The 17,330-nt window shown below is 40.7% G+C and overlaps 1 protein-coding gene and 1 non-coding gene across 2 annotated transcripts; both read right to left on the bottom strand.

The window, feature by feature from the left end:
- Positions 1–8,804: 8,804 nt before the first annotated feature.
- Positions 8,805–8,878, bottom strand: trnan-guu (transfer RNA asparagine (anticodon GUU)). The gene has a single exon. It is a non-coding gene; the product is annotated as a tRNA-Asn (tRNA).
- A 1,957-nt stretch (positions 8,879–10,835) lies between these two features.
- On the bottom strand, positions 10,836–16,383 carry rcn3 (reticulocalbin 3, EF-hand calcium binding domain). Its single transcript, XM_033970794.2, is given in 9 exon segments — positions 10,836–11,441; positions 11,444–11,497; positions 11,575–11,682; positions 12,349–12,440; positions 12,526–12,586; positions 12,967–13,139; positions 14,114–14,307; positions 14,961–15,187; positions 16,304–16,383. Coding segments are annotated over 7 exon segments (591 nt in total). The 5' UTR covers positions 14,163–14,307; positions 14,961–15,187; positions 16,304–16,383; the 3' UTR covers positions 10,836–11,387.
- Between the last annotated feature and the right edge of the window lie 947 nt (positions 16,384–17,330).

Consider the following 17,330-nt stretch of genomic DNA (forward strand, 5'->3'; position numbering starts at 1 on the left):
AGGGTGTTGTATGTAACAGGTACTGCAAATGATGATTCTTTTAAACTTTTTCCTTGTTTTTTTGTAAATGGTTGTGGAGGAAATAAAACGCACTTGGGTCTGCACTGGACTAACTGGCTCAGCTCTACTCTGTTCCTCTTTTAACCGCTAAAGTTGCTATCCGGGCGATTACAGGCAGTGACAGTGCAGAGCCCAAAGAAAGAGGAGACTCGGAGCATCAAAAACATTTATAAAGTGAAAGTTATTTGTTGTTTTCAGTGAACATAGTGCTTTAAAAACAATATAACACATAACATGGAGATTGAAATATGTTACGTGTTAGTAGTTAATACCCCATAGAAGCAAAACACCCCCTCTTTAAAGATCCAAGTCTGAAATTATTCAAATAATTCTATTGAATGTGTATGGAATTTAAAAACACAGTGGAGTCTTTTCTTTAGCACTTACTTTATTACTATCTGATTACTTTACAAGGTGGAGCTGAGTGTTTTCTGTGTGAGAGAAGAATGCAGCCTAAATATGCAGAGTTTGTGTGTTAAACACATGTGAATGAAACAAAACACAAATCCAGGTCTGTCTGTGATGAGGAAACAACATTATAACATGGATCAGAAATTTGCATAATATAGGCCCTTTAATGTAACAGCAGTAAATTCAAGTATTCATTGGCGCAGGCACTTCCCCTCTGGCCTCCAGTAAGTTGACAGTCTGGTCTATTCTGTAGCGCAGCCTCCCCCAAACCCCTCCAGTGTCACAGGACCAAACACTGGTACAAGGATTGGGAGTGACTGGGCCCAGAGAGGCCTCAACAGTGCACCCACCTAGAGATGAGAAGCACACCAGGTCAGATTCACTACTGGGCTATTACAATAACACATTCTGTGTATAGTGCTATAGAAGAAAATTACAATAAACAATTATATTAATTTTAGTACTTGTACTAAAAATGTACTCAAGTAAGAGTAATATTACTTCAAAATAATATTTCTCAAGTAGAAGTACAAAGTAGTGTTTCAAGAAATCATTCAAGTAAGAGCAAAAAAGTATTTGCAAAAACTACTAAAGTGTAACTTAAAGAGTATCTGTCACATCTAACTTATAACATCTGATTTATGATTTAAAGTGATTGCAATTTGAAGGACAAAACATTAAATAATGCACAAAATCAGTTTGTTTTGTTTTTTCAAAAGACAGGCACATAAATGAGACAAACTAAATCATATCTGAGGGAGCAGTGAAAGAAACACAAATGTTTAAATCATTTTATATTGTCAACAAAGCTTTTATCACTTGTAGACTTATTCACAGTGGAAAGAGAAACCACAACTTTTAAAACTCTTTAGTAAGAGTCTTCAAGAAAAAAATATTACTCAAGTAGGAGTAAAAGTGCCGCTAGAAAAGTACTTTGAAAACTACAATGACTTTAAAAGGTTACTCAAGTCCATGTAACTGAGCTCTATAATGTGTCATAGATGTGAATTATTCTACCAGATACAGCTCACATGTCATAGGCTTAGTACTAGTAAATCCTACTAGTGCTTTTGAGCTTTTGAGCCTGGAAAAATAAAGTTCTGGTTTGGAAACTCACCTCTCTGTGCTGGACTAATGATCAGGTCTTCAGCTCGGTTCCTCGGGTCTAGTCTATTCCTGGTCCACAGGTCTGGTCTACATTTGGTCATAAGGTGTGGGCTAAGTCTGGTTATGAGTTTTGTTTCTGAGGTCTGGTCTAGTTTTGATCTTCAGCTCCTCCTTTGTCATGTTTCTGTTCTGGTTTCTGGTCTTGTCTTTAGTGTGGTCTCTCTGGTCTAGTCTTTGGTCTCTGGTCCTCTGGTCCTCTGGTCCTCTGGTCCTCTGGTCCTCTGGTCCTCTGGTCCTCTGGTCCTCTGGTCCTCTGGTCCTCTGGTCCTCTGGTCCTCTGGTCCTCTGGTCTGGTCTTAGGTCTGGTCTCTTGTCTAATCTCTGGTCCTCAGGTTTGTCTCTGGTCCTCAGCTCTGGTCTCAGGTCTGTTTTCTGGTCCAGCTCTAGACTGCCTTAGTTCTGTACATGTACATGTTTCGTTCTCCTTAAAAGCTCTGCTCTGTGGCCGATGCTTGGGGAGGGGACTTCCTGTGCCACAGGAAATAAACAGCAAACACCCATAGCCACATCAGAGGCCTGCTCCTGGCCCCGCAGGGGCTGGTCAGAGGGGGGACGTCGGCTGTTAGCCACACGCAACAGTGAGGCCTGAGAAAACCAGCTCTGACCTTACCACATACTTTTAAGACCATTTACTTCTCCAAAGGATCAGTCATTAAAGTGCATTTGACAGTTTAATATATTTTTCTACTTGGTTTGGTGGGATAGAACCTGAGGTAAATATTTTTCATAATTTTACATCAGTCCAGTGGCAGTTTGTGAAGAAAAGTCAAAAACTTAAAAAATAAATAAATCAAAGAAGTAGTTGTGAGTTGTAAAATAGAATGGCTCTGCCATTTGGATGGAGTTTTTTGTGTTGATGACAAAGGTAGGATAGGAGATGATTTACACACATAGAATTTTTCAGGCAATTTAAACCTTTTAACAATTTTTGTTTTTTGTAGTAATCTGTTAATCTATTGTGTAATTTAGACAAGCTTTGACCCATGTTAACATTAATGTTGCTAGGTAACAATTATGTAATTATCTCTGCGTATGTCATATCTGCTGCTCGTGTCCAACCAGAAAGTAAAATGACAGACATTACCAAAATTACAAAAGTAGAAAAAACTAGGCAAATTTTTTATAAAATACTTTTTAAAAAGTTAACTGTGCTTTAGAGAAATGAGTAGTCTAACCTGTCATATGCACTTTAAATCACTGTTTCCCATGAACACCTGGGGGTATGTGAGCTCTTGAGTACTTGGAATAGTTTCAGATTTTAAAAAGATGAATTTAAACGATGAATTTAAAATTGAATTTAAGTTTAATTTAAAATAATGTTCTTTGTAGTGTAACAACATAAACACCTCACCGCAACACAGTTTTCTGTGTCTGTCTATTAAACATGTGTGAATGAAAAAAAACACAACTCCAGATATGTTTTTGATGAGGAAAGAACGTTATAACATACATCAGGAAATAGTGTAATATGGGCCCTTTAACTCTGGGCAGAAAAGAAACCTAAACTGCCCCATGTGTAAATAATGTGAGCATAAATGAGTGAGCGTGAATGAAGGAGAGTTAAATGTGTCTACTTAGTGATGTATTTGTATAGTCAAGTAATGTTTTTATGTATGTTATATTATGTGCTCAGGGGGCTGCTGTATTAAAAGGGGCCAATATTATGCTATTTTCTGATGTATGTTATAATGTTGTAGCCTCACCAAAAACATACCTGGAGTTGGGTTTTGTTTCATTCACACATTTTTAGCACACAAACCCATTTAGACTGAGTTCACTCAAACAGAAAACACGCTGTTTCACCTTGGGATTTCATGTGGTAATACAGGAAGTGCTCCACTGTGTTTTTAAATTCCACACACCTTCACTAGAATCATTTGGATAATTTTATCTCTGGTATTGCCAAGATAAAAGGAGCTGTTACCTTGAATACTATCGCTTACATGACATCACAAGGTGGAACAGAGCATTTTGAGCTTTGGAGATGTAGACAGACTAATAATAAAGTGTAACTCAAACATGTGTAAATGAAACAAAACACAACTTCAGGTATGTTTTTGATGAGGTAACAACAATCTAACATGGCTTACAGCTCACAAGAGTCAATTTTGCATAATATAGGACCTTTAAACACAAAACAAAAAGTAGTTTCCGCGTTATCCCAAAGGCCCACAAGAGTTCACATATTTTTGGTTCCACAGATAGAGAACCCCATAGTCTCAGATGTATCTCAGATTAAACAGGTCATGTACTGTACACAAGGGCAGGGCTGTGATTGGCTGATATCAGGCTTGTTACACACAGAAGCAGGGCAGGGCTGTGATTGGCTGATATAGGGCTCATTACACAGATAGGAGCAGGGTGGAGTGTCCATAGGGGACATGTTATTGCACTGACCAGAGGAGTGTCCAGAGGGTGGAACTGTCCTCAGAGACCTCCACTCTCCTGATCCTCATCTCCTGAGTCTCCTCTGGTACACCACTGCTAAAGACACGTGAAGAGTTGCACCTCAGCTTTGGTCCATTTTCATGTCTTACACACACACATACACACTGATGGGAACAATACTCAGAAAATGTATTCAGCTACAGAATATTGTTTAAATTACGTACATTATATTATGGTGTAAATGTAACATCTGCACATACCTTGTATATTAGCAGCTGAAACCACAAGTTTACATACACTATATAAAAAGACACACTTTTTTCTCACTGTGTGACATGAAATCAGACTTAACTTTTACTGTTTTAGGTCAATTAGGATTACCAAAATTATTTCTATTTGCTAAATGCCAGCATAATGAGAAAATGATTTTTTTAAGACAATTTTTTATTATTTTCTTCAAAGTCAGAATTTTACATACATTTCATTAGTATTTGGGACCATTACCTTTCAACTGTGTGACTTGAGTCAAACATTTTGGATATCCTTCCACAAACTTCTCAAAATAGTTGGCAGGAATTTTGGCCCATTCCTCCTGACACAGGCCTTTTCAGGTCTGTCAATAGGACTGAGATCAGGGCTTTGCGATGGCCACTCCAAAACATTGACTTTGTTATCTTTAAGCCACTTTGTAACTAGTTTGATAGTACGCTTTAAGCCCATTGTCCATTTGGAAAACCCAAGCTTTAAATTCCTGGCTGACGTTTTGAGATGTTTGTTACGGCCCCAGGCCTTAAGTTCTTTTCGTTGTATTTGTCCATTATATTTTGTGTGTATGTCCCTGAATCTGTCTACTTCCCCATGAAATCATGGCTGTGTGAGCCCTTGGCTGTGATTGGAGGATGGTTTCCCAGCCAGGCCAATCCTTCAGCTGCCTCCCTCCTGCCTTAAGGAGATTCGGGACACCTGTTCGGGGCTGCTGGCCTTCCTGTGGCCAGTATGCCATATTTGTGTCTCTTTTGTCATGTCACTATGGTGGTAGTGACTCTGTGTTTTGAGAGACGTGGTCGTCAGTACTAACTCTGTGTTTGTTTGTCAAGATTTTGTTATGTTAAAAAATTTGTAAAATTTGTGTTTTAGTCCTTTATTTTTGTTAAACCTTGCAAGGTACCGTCTGTTTCAACATTTTGGACCACTTTTGTTTAGTTTACTCTTAACATCCCTGTTCATTAAAATACTTCTTACTTTACCATTTTCCATCTTGGTTTCTTTTGTTACTTCCCTGTCCAGACATGAGCTGGGTCGATGGGTGATGTTCTTTTCCTCATGATTCCATCTATTTTGTGAAGTGCACCAATCCCTCCTGCAGCAAAAAGGCCCCACAACATGATGCTGCCACCCCCATACTTCACAGATGGGATGGTGTTCTTAGGCTTACAAACTTCCCCCTTTTTCCTCCAAATGTAATAATGTTCATTATGGCCAAACAGTTCAATTTTAGTTTCATCAGGCCACAGAACGTGTCTCCAAAATTAAAGTTTTTTGTCCCTGTGTGCATTTGTAAACTGTAATCTGTTTTTTGTTTTTTCTTTTGGAGTAATGGCTTCTTCCTGCAGAGTGGCCTTTCAGCCTTTGTCGGTGGAGTACTTGTTTCACTGTGGATAACGACACACTCTTACCAGGTCTTTTGCTTTTATTCTTAGTTTGATATGCGCATTTTGGACCAAAGCACGTTCATCTCTAGGACACAGAACCTGTCACCTTCTTGAGCAGTGTGATGGCTAGACATTCACATGGCCTCAATATCTGCAAATAATTGTTTGAACAGATGAACATGGCACCTTCAGGCATCTGGAAGTTGCACACAAAGAAGCCAGACTTCAGTCATTCTCTTCCTGATATCTTGGATGATTTCTTTTGACTTTTCTATGATGTTACACAAAGAAGCAGAGTGTTTCAGGTGTGCCTTTAAACACATCCACAGGTGTCTCTAATTAACTCCAATGTTGTCAGAAGCTTCCAAAGACATGACATCATCATCTGGGTTTTTCCAGATTGTTTAAGTGCGTAGTAATCTACTCTATATAAACTTAATAAAATACAAATTTTACTTAAAAAAAATAAGAATATTTCATTAATTTCTAGCAGATTAATGGACACATGTATTCAGTACATTTAATGCACATTTCACATATTTTTTTCTTATTTAAGCTTGAAAAGGAGTGGGAAGAGGAAAACTTATTATATCCCACCCTTATCTTCCATCCATCCATTTTCTTCCACTTATCTCGAGCTGGGTCACGGGGGCAGCAGTCTAAGCAGGGACTCCCAGGCTTCCCTCGCCCCAGACACATCCTCCAGCTCCTCTGGTGGGACTCCAAGGTGTTCCCAGGTCTGTAGAGAGTTTCCCCTGGGTCTTCCCCATGGCCTCCTCCCGATGGGACCTCCCCCCCGACATGAAGGAGCAGTAGCTCTACTCTGAGCTCTTCCCGTGTGACCAAGCTCCTCACCCTATCTCTAAGGGTGCGCCCAGCTACCCTTTGGAGGAAACTCATTTCAGCCGCTTTTATCTGTGTTCTTGTCCTTTCGATCATTACCCCAAGTTCATGACCATAGGTGAGGATAGGAACGTGGATCAACCAGTACATTGAGAGCATTGCCTTTTGGCTCAGCTCCTTCTTTACCACGACAGTCTGATGTAGCATCTGCATCACTGCAGATGTTACAACAATCCGCCTGTCAAACTCACACTCCATTCTTCTCTCACTCGTGAACAAGTCCCTGAAAGGTGAACCTGAAGGTTCAGAACCATGGCCTCGGATTTGGAGGAGCTGATTCTCATCCCAGCCGCTTCACACTCTGCTGCAAACCGCCCCAGTGCCTGCTGCAGGTCCTGAGTCGATGAAGTCATCAGGACAACATCATCTGCAAACAGCAGAGATGAGATCCTGTATCCCCAAACTGGATCCCGTCCGGCCCCTGGTTGTACCTAGAAATTCTGTCCATAAATACAATGAACAGAACCGGTGTCAAAGAGCAACATGCACCATGAACTGACTGACAGTCTGACTTAATGTTGGCAATGCAAACACAACTCCTGCTCCAGTCAGAACACTAATTCACAGAGAAACATTTTAAGCCTGGTCTTAAATGTAGAGACTGTGGTGGCCTCTTTAACATGGGCAGGAGCTGATTCCATAACACAAGAGCTTGGCAGGTGAAATTTCTCCCTCCTACTGTGCCTTTAGACAATCTAGAACCACCAGTAGTTCAGCATTTTGAAAGCAGAGTGTCCTGTTTGGATGATATGATACTATAGCATCTTGCAGATGCGATGGGGTTTTATAGTTTTATATGTCAGGAGGAGAACTTTAAATTTAATTCTAAACTCGACAGGAAGTCTCTCTGTGCTCTCTTCTCTTAGTTCCCGTTAAGAGCCTGGCTGCTGTATTTTGAACTATTTGAAAGCTTTTTATAGAATATTATAAATATTATATATTTAGGAGTGACAGTAATCTAGCCTTGATGTAAGAAATGCATGGATACGTTTTTCAGCGTCAATTTTAGACAAGATTTTTCTGATTTTGGCGATATTACTCAGGTGGAGGAAGGCTGTTCTACAGACTTGGTTTATATGTGGTGTGAATGAGAGGGGGGGGGGGGGGGGGGGTGAATGGGTAGGTGGTTCTTTGATGTAAATGTCCATTCATGAAGTAAAATTATAACCGTCAGCAAAATTAAGAAACTAGAGAACGCCCTGTGCGCATTCACCTTTTTTTTTTTTTTTGAATTGTTGCGCTGAGCAAATGCACTGTACAACAATAACAGGAACCAATATTATTATGTAGAACAGTAAATGTAATGTATCCAAACATAATACAATGAATAATATTAATTGTTAATAAAATAAGTAATATACAAAATACTAATGACACAAATGAATGTTAATACATAAAATAATATAAGTCAAATAAATTCAATGTTAGACTTGGATTATTCTACATTAAAGTCAGCTATCTCCATGTAGATAAACAACTCAGAGTTTTGTGTGTTTCAAGGTATAAAAACCTGTAAGTGAATAAATGTAGGATAGTTAATAGCATACTGAAGCATTCCAGACCATAACATTTCCATGGAGACAGTTTGGAGCCATAAAAGTTTCATGATGGTACACCTTTAGTGAATTAGTTATAAAAAGGTGGGATTTTATTTTCAATTTTAAGTTTTTAAGTTTTACAAGGCATTGATTATCTGTTATTATGGTTAACGATTGCAGTTTTTACAGTATGTTGGCTACACTCTTAAAGTTTTGAAAAAAGATCACAGCTGAAACTGGATTGCCAGATCCTTAACCTGCAGATAGAGGACACAAACAAGTTTTTGTCATTCTCAATATATGGACAGGCCATGCCTCATGTGAAAGCTCACTACCTCCAGAACCACCATTGAGCTGCAGAGGCTGCATTAGCACTTAATGATTGGCTGCAGGTGCTGGGGTTTAGGTAGTGACCATTCAGATCAGAGAGTCCTTTTAGGTTTAAACCAACTGGATTTCAGCATTGAAACTGACACCAATACCACATTATAACACACACACAACTTAAAATTAATAAGAATTAAAATTGTTACCAGAAAAGGCTGTTTGATTTGGAGTATGTTACCTCATGTGCACACCGTTAGGTCATGAAATTAAAAATCTAAAATTAACATAGGCTAGCAGTTCGTTTAGGCTCCTTCATTTTGCTCTATGGCTAGATGTAAGCAGTGTGTAAAAAATACTTCGTCCCTGGGTGGGCTCGAACCACCAACCTTTCGGTTAACAGCCGAACGCGCTAACCGATTGCGCCACAGAGACGATGTTGAATATCCGTCCCAATGTCTAGAGTCATCGCTAAACGTCCGGTGTTTTAGGACGCATGTCACTGAATGGTTTGAGTGTTAAAAAGCGTCTGCCAGGAGTGGAGCGCCTCCTTCAGTTCACAAGCCTCACTGCAACTTGTTGTATTTGCCTTTTTTAAAATAGCCGACATCAGTCGATAGATAAGAAATTGTACACATTGAGTTTATGAATACTGCCCCTGCCGTAGTTTACAGGTATTGACGGTAATTACGAGTAGACACTGGAGGATTATCCTTCAGACAGATATAAGGCAGTGTCCAGCAGGAATCTGGACAGAATTGAAGAAGCTACTTGGATGAGCACGTCTTCACTCCTACAACATTTTGTCCATTTGACAGATTTTATTTTTCTTTTGCTCTTTTGCTCAGACCTGGACGACTGAGGGATTACACAGATGTCCTATATCAAGCAAAAACTGACTCCTGTGAGGTTTTATCCTTGTTATAAAGCTGTTAACTTAAGCGGAGTTGTTTTGTTTCATTCACACTTGGTTGAGTAATCCTGGATTGCTGCACTGTCTACATCTCTAAAAGTCAAAATTCTCTGTTCTACCTTGTCAAAATTTGGCAAACTCAGGTCTGGAATTATTCAAATCATTCTAGTGAAGGTGTATGGAATTTAAAAACACAATGGAGCACTTCCTGTATTACCATTTAATGACATCACAAGGAGAGTTTTCTGTCTGAGATGAACTCAGCCTGAATACACAGGGTTTGTGTGTTAAACATGTGTGAATGAAACCAAATATAACTCTAGAAAACAACAGTATAACTTACATGAAAAATAAAGCAGGACCTTTAATGTGGTGCGTGCATAAACAGTGTTCACACAAATCATGACAGGAGGGAGCGACATTGGATTGTACTTTGTCCAGAGTCAGGGAGCTCCAGAGATCAGAGCACCCTGCCCCAGCACACTGCCCTCACATGGGGTCAGTTGACTGCACCTCCATGGGAAGCCCTGGACTGTTTCAACATCTCGAGTAAACTTTTTTTTTTATTTCATGTGGATCAAAATCTATTAGTCAACATTTTAATTTTACTTTTCAAATTTCCCAAAAAAACAGACAGGCTGAGGTCCATGTGTTTATTCTTGGTGTCAGCACAGAAGATGAGGACTTTAGTATAAAAGATAAAAAAAAAAACAACAATAAGAAAAAGTGGGGAAAATTTAAATAAAAAACTCAACACACGCCTCATGTAGTGAATACATCATTGTTCTGGTTTTATTGGCTTTACCTTGCATTTGTGTAGGTGAGTTCAGATTATTCTCAAATCTAAGACTCAGGTGGAGGGACGGGGTAGAGAAAAAGAAACATTTTGACATGATAGAGGAAAATATTGCACAGTTCAAGCTGGGTAATCATCAGAGGCTTTTAGAGCTTAATGTGCTATGCAGTTATGAAATTGTTTTTAAGGTTGTTAAATGTATCGAAAATCAGACACTAATCATTGTTAAAACTAGTATAGAAACTAGATACTCATTTGAGCAGGTATTGATACAAAAAAAGTCACATTCACAGGACAGAAATGAACCTTCCCTGAAAATTTATAATGATCTTGAGCTGTGTCAGAACAAGTATAATACCACTAATACCAATAGTAAATAAAGAGTGTTTTTTTTTTTTTTATATTTGTTGATATCGGAATCGGTATTGATTATAGATGCTGTTGCTTAGTATTGAAATCGAGTTTGGAATTTTTGTATTCGTGACAGCACTGATAATTTTCACACTTGTTTTACCCATATTTGTGCTGCGGCGAGGTAACAGTTTGGGATATTTCCTGTCAAATTTTCGAGTTGTGATGCAATTTTTGAAATTGTCTCGAGTATAATTTGGTATAAGACATGCATGTATAATCGTATTTAATATAAATTACATTAAACTTATTTTTGCCTCTGTAAATACATAGTATTAATCTTTAAAAATGATTTCATTTGTTTGGTGACATTTATGAGTTGGATTCATTTATCTACCTGACATAACTGCAGAGATATTAAGCGTAACTCAGGATAAAATATGTGCATTTCCATAGTTCAAATCTAATCTACCACTCTTCTCTGCCCTCCACCTGAGTGTTTAGGCCACTCCAGACCGAACCCAGTCTCAGCTGCTGGGGAAGTGTGGTACGTCTCTCTGGTTTGGACGGAAGACAACACTACCTCTGGAGACAGAGGTGTGCCCTTTACATGGGGCAGGTGTAGGTTTGGTCTGGAGTGGACCTTAAACTCCAGCCTCTGTAGAATGTGAACTCTGTAAACATGACCTTATACAACAGTGAGACTGAGGTGCTGGGACATACACAGTATGTATCTGCAGCTGTGTGAACGATCACAAACCACCCTTCTGAACCCTGCCCTGAACCCACTCTGATTCCACCGACCCCTCACCTCCCCTAACCCTGCCCCTATCTGACGACTCCCTAACCAATCAGTAACAAAATAACCCTAACACAGGCTAAGGTCAAAGTTCATCGTGCCGTTTGGTCAGATCCTCTCCGTAGTTGGTCGGCCTGGACTGCCCACAAACCATCGTTCAGTGGCCAGAATCTCCTTCTTAGTGATCTTCTCATCCTGAAGAGACACCAGCAGTGACATAAAAGGTTTAAAGAGCGGGCGGTGGGTTGGGGGGGGGGGTATATATACTGTACCTTATCTGTGTCGGTCTCATGAATCAGGTGCTTGGCCTCATTGTCCGCGTGGTCTACTTCTCCAGGTAACACCCACTGGGCTACCTCATCTTTGTCCAGGAAGCCATCCTGCACACACATAACTAGCATCATCTCACTGACACAATGCTAATGTTACTCTACTACGTCTACTCTGACTGACTGGATTTTTCAGGTTAAAGGGGGTATAACACACAGCATATTTAGATCACCAGGTTGCCTTTTATTGTTTTGAATATTCTATATTCACTGAAAACAACTTTTTAATATGTTTTCTAAGTTTCACTTGCTTTTTTGAAGTTCTTTGTCTCCCCTCCCATCACGTTTGTGAAGTTGTTGTGTGCTTTTATGTCATGTTTTTGTATATTTGTGGAGAACTGTCATGTGGGAGCATGGGTGACATAGGCTTGTGGGGGCTGAGCATTGCACAGAATCTTACATGCAATTGGAACAAAGGTTTGAATAAGGCCCAAGAGAGATCGCTAAAATACTCAAACATACATGAATGACATCTAAAACCTCTTGTTTTTGATGAGGGAACATAATACATGCATTACAATACAATATCATGCAAAATACCCCCTCTTTAGACATGGAAGTTTGATCAGGTGTATGAGTGGGGGGACTGAATGTTGTAAATGAGTCCCCCTATTCACACCTATTCAGCTTATTGACCTGCTGTAGTTGGGGACAAGAGTGCTTTGATCACTGAGGAAATAAGACTATAAAGGGATAATGACTGTAGCCCATCTTTACCTTGTTGAAATCCCTGAATTCACTGAAGTGCTTGCGCTCAGTCTGGACCCAGTCTGGCTCGCTCTCCCCATCCTCCTCTGAGTACATGTCACCTACAGGGTCCATACAAGCACAGTGAGACAGAGACATGTTTCACACACGCACGCACACACACCCACACACCTGGGCGTCACTCACCAATGTACTCCTGCATGTCCACCTTCCCGTCTCCGTTCTTGTCTATGTCCTCCACAGTCTCCTGTAAGGCACAGGGTCACACCGAGTAGACACATATTATATTAATAAGACTTGCTACTGTCAGCCAATCACATTTGTTGCTTTTGCCGCTTAGCCAATCATGTCAAAGATCGTTAACACAATTAGATCCCCTCCGTTTTCCATTCCAGAAGCACGTTCATCAATTTGTGAAGCGTCTGAGTTACTTATTCAATTGAAATTCTGAAATTCCTCTCCTGGTTGAGCTGTACTGTACCATTTGATCTGTTCTTCGTCCCGCACACTCCGCCCCCGCACACTCCGCCCCCGCACCCTCCGCCCCCCGCACACTCCGCCCCCGCACACTCCGCCCCCGCACACTCCGCCCCCGCACACTCCGCCCCCGCACACTCCACTCTGTACCTGTACTACCACGTCCTTCATGTAGTCATACTCCTCAGGGTGCAGGAAGGCGGTGAACTCCTCCCTGGTGGCAATGCCGTCATGGTTTCGGTCGGCAACCTTAAAGCGCCTCTCATCCCGGGACAGCATGGTCCTGTACGTGCTCTTGTCCTCCACATCATCAAAATCCTCCCCTGTAAACACACAAGCACAAATCAAGTAACTATCATGTTTGTTTTTTTTTTTTATCATCCTTTGGACTTTATACCAGCTCAATTGTAATCAGATTACAAACTCAGTGGTCACAGTTCACAAACATGCCCAAATCTCTGCTTTTGGCTGGTGTAGTCCTGGCCTTGTTCTTGTGCTCTTACCTAGACAGAACCCGTAGATAGCGCCCTTACCCAGGTAGTACCATGGATCTATAATAAGAACTGGATAAGACACTCCCCTTTGTCCCAGTGAGATCGATTATGGCTGTTCCATAGGTACTGAGGTAATGAGCCCCGCTGTGACGGACTATAAGGGTTACGAGAATAAAAGTAATAAAGTTTTGACATTAAAGTTGTAATTTTTTGAGAATAAGGTTGAAGTCAAAGTAAAGATGTTATTTTCACCAGATTTAGGGGCTGACATGTCAAAACGCAGAGGATCAATTCAGGTGGTGTTCTTGTCCAAATAACACCCATAGGTGGCGTTTTTTTGTGCCTTACTCAGATAAAAACAGTAGGTAGTATTCTTACCAAGGTATTGCGCATAGGTAGTGTTCTTTTGCCTGGCAAATCCAGACTGGTATCTCTCTGTATTTTATAGATACTGATATCAGTCTGGACCCCACGTCCTGGTCAACCTGATCATGCAATCAGATACATTTTTTGTGTTGAGTTGAGTGATTCAGTCATTGATTCTACAGAAATACACGATGCTTTATAAGCCCTCTGTGATATTTTTTTCCCCCTTCATTCTTTCCGATATGAACGACCATACATGTCTCCAATTGGCTAATCGACCTGTCAATCATGCCCTTGTGAAAATGGGGAGATTCACCTGTGAACAGACTTACATCTTTAAGAAGTATTGACGTATAAACGGGCAAAGTGTTCTCTCAGATAGTGCCTGTAGGTGGTGTTCTTACGTCAGGAGTAGTGCCTGTAGGTGGTGGTTCTACCCAGATAGTACCCGTAGGTGGTGTTCTTGTACTCCTCCCAAGCGATCATCCCGTCCTTGTTCTTGTCGTAGTCGCTCAGTGCTTATTCACATTCTCCTGGTATGTAGCTCCTCTGTCTGTGCTTGATCCACCAGTGCAGCTCGCTGTGGTCGATGAAGCCGTCTTTGTTGGTGTCGATGCGGTCTACAATCTTCCTGTCAGCACAAAGAGATATGAAGAACAGGACTTTATGAAAGATACATCTGAATCAGGGCCCATTGGCCTTTGCTCATAATCATTTTGTGTTAGATCCTGTTGGAGATAAATGTATGACGTATTGTTCAAGTTTTGAGGGCAGAGTGTTGTAAACAATGATGTGTGACTTTATTCCTACTAAGTATGAACATTTTTAATTACCAAGGACAAAATAAACAAAAAACAGAAAGAAAGGATTTGTATCCTTTAAACATGTTTTAAATTCCCTTAAGATGCATTATGTAACTTTTATGGTGGAGAGTCAGGCACCTTGTATCCAAGGAGATGCCATTACTTTAATGTGGAATGTTCAATGATATAAACTTATCTCCATGGAGACGTCATCAGGCCCATTATAGGTCAGATCTGTGAAGAGGTGATCCCTCTTACAGTAAGAATGCATGTTTTTCAAGGTATTTTTGAACAATAAAAAAAACACTTACAAATACAAGATAGAAACATTTAAACGACAATGTGGAACATTCTAAAGCAATAACATCTGAATGTAGACAAGCAGGGGACCATATTACCATATTACCTGTAATATCCCCCAATCATATAGTGTCCTACTATGATTAAACTTTGAGTCGGGGCCGTGTGTAGCACTACTCACGCCAGGCGCTCTTGGCTCTCCTCTGGGGTCAGCTGGTCGAAGGTCTTGGCCTCCTCTTTGCCCAGGAAGGCCTCGTGGTCATACTGGAAGCCGTGGGCGTCATCGTGCACGTGGTCACTGAGCTTAGGTTGGTGATGGACGCGCTTCTCCTGAGCAGGCACAGCCAGGGACACAGCTGTGAGCGTGTACACCAACACCAACAACCTCAGCATCTTCTGCATCTCCAGCTGTGGACCAGGGACAGAATCACAGGGTTGTGAGCAGGAGAAGCACAAGTAGATAATCAGAGAAACCCTGGGCTGTGCACAGAATATACAAATTACTCAGATCAATGTTGCTCAAGTTTAGCATAGTTTGGTCCCAGTTTAGTTCTAGTTCAGGTGCATTCTTAGTTTTGACCTGGTCCGAACTTGCCAAAGGCCCGATCTTGTTCAGTTTTGAAAGCTAAGCAAGATATGACCTGGTTAGTATTTGGGAATGTCAGCAGTCATAATGGGGGTGTCAGTGAGTTCAGTAGTGCCAACTGTTGTTGTGTCTTCATGCAAGGAACTTCACCCAATTTGCCCATTATGAATGCTGTATGTGTGAGAGTAATTGTTGGTGGGACAGATTGACACCTTCACTTCCTTCAGTCTGCCCCAGAGTTGTTGGCCTTCATGGGGTGGGCCAGAGGGGTCTTCCTGGGGCTGCAGCCAAATGAATAGATAGGCTCATAAATCAGATGTTATGTTCAGTTTCATAGTTATAACAAAAACATTTAACTAATTAACTAACTTAAGAACTTTTTACAACTGTTTTACTCCCGATTACTCTCCTCCTAAAGTTCTCTGGCAGCCTAGTTGAGCAGCATTATATTGAAGTAGCAGTGGAATGCTTCAAATGGAGTATTCTCCATAAGAAAACTGTACTACTCTCTACTAAACAGTAATAATTGTAATAACCACTGCTGTAGGCTACAGTGATGCTACTGCAGGCAACACGCCCAAACTACCATTACTACCACTACTACTACCACTGCCACTACTACTACTACTACTACTACTACTGCTACTACCACTACCACTACTCCTACTACTGCAGCGTGCTTGATGCCAATAGTCTACAACGGACTCCTTGTGCAAAAACAAAGTTTACATCATATAGATATCATTCAAAGTCACTTTTCTGGTTTTCTCAGCTCCTCAGCTGCATGGTTCCTCTAGAGTTGTCTGCTCAAGAAGTTCAGTCGGTGGACAGCATAAACCAGAGGATAACGGGCTTTTCAGATTTACACGCTTCATTGCAACAAAACGAGATGAAACAGGAGTAAGTGTGGATAAAGATAAGGGATCGAACAAACTTACTTTTCTCTAGGTGGATAAGTAAGACTTTCTTTAGTGTGGGTTCCTCCTGATCCCCTCACACTCCGCACAGCGGGACACAGCGGGACACAGCCTCAGTCTCCGCGCTGGCACTCTCCGGACATTTAAATATCACAGGAAAAGGAGGCGGGCACTCCTCTCTGTAACCAATTAGCGACAGCCAAAAGAAACACTTCAACACCTTCTGACCAATAAGAACAGTGTAATTTAAGAAAGGCATGTTCCTATTGGCTGTGGAGCGCCACGTTGTCACGCACGGGGCTCTGAGCAGAGCAGCAGAGGGCGCTCTCCGGTAACATGTTGGCACAGGGGACATGCGTAGCGCCACCTGGAGGACACAACCTCCAAACTCACTGATTTACACTAATCTAGACACTTTGTTTAGCACAACCAACCAAAAAAACAAAACAAAAAAACAGTCATTACTTGTAATAAATACATTGCAAATTATGGGCTATGTATTAAGTAACATTTGGCTGTCAAAATTTTGGAGACATTATTCGTGACAAGTGTCAGCAGAGGGCGTCAGAAGTCCACCTAATAATGCACTGAAAACTGTTTAAATAATGTGGAAAAACAATAACTTCTAGCATTGTAGTGGATTTCTATATTCAAGTGTTTCAGTTCAGGGCCAACTCTTGTTATAGACAATGCAAAACCTATATAATACAGAAACATAAAGCCTTACATTTAGTTTCCTGTTCTAAGTGACATTTTGAGGACTATTCGCCATTGAAATTCTGTTCATTGCAGCAGTCCTATACTACATGGATAGTGAAAGAAATTTCAGTCTGGTGACGATATATACCACGTGATGACATCAGCAGGTGGAGGAAAGTGTTTCAGCTCAGGGAGACCAAATTTGCAGGATTACTAAAACATGAAGCGATATTTTATAAGTTAAGAAACTACCTTCAAATACTGTTATATATCAATTGGTTCATGCAGGTTTGAGTAATCTTGTACTGTCCTGCTTGAGACTTTTGAGTGCTGCACAAATGTTTGTTGG

The sequence above is a fragment of the Periophthalmus magnuspinnatus genome, chromosome 8, assembly GCF_009829125.3.
Source record: "Periophthalmus magnuspinnatus isolate fPerMag1 chromosome 8, fPerMag1.2.pri, whole genome shotgun sequence".
In the NCBI taxonomy this organism is placed as follows: domain Eukaryota; kingdom Metazoa; phylum Chordata; class Actinopteri; order Gobiiformes; family Gobiidae; genus Periophthalmus; species Periophthalmus magnuspinnatus.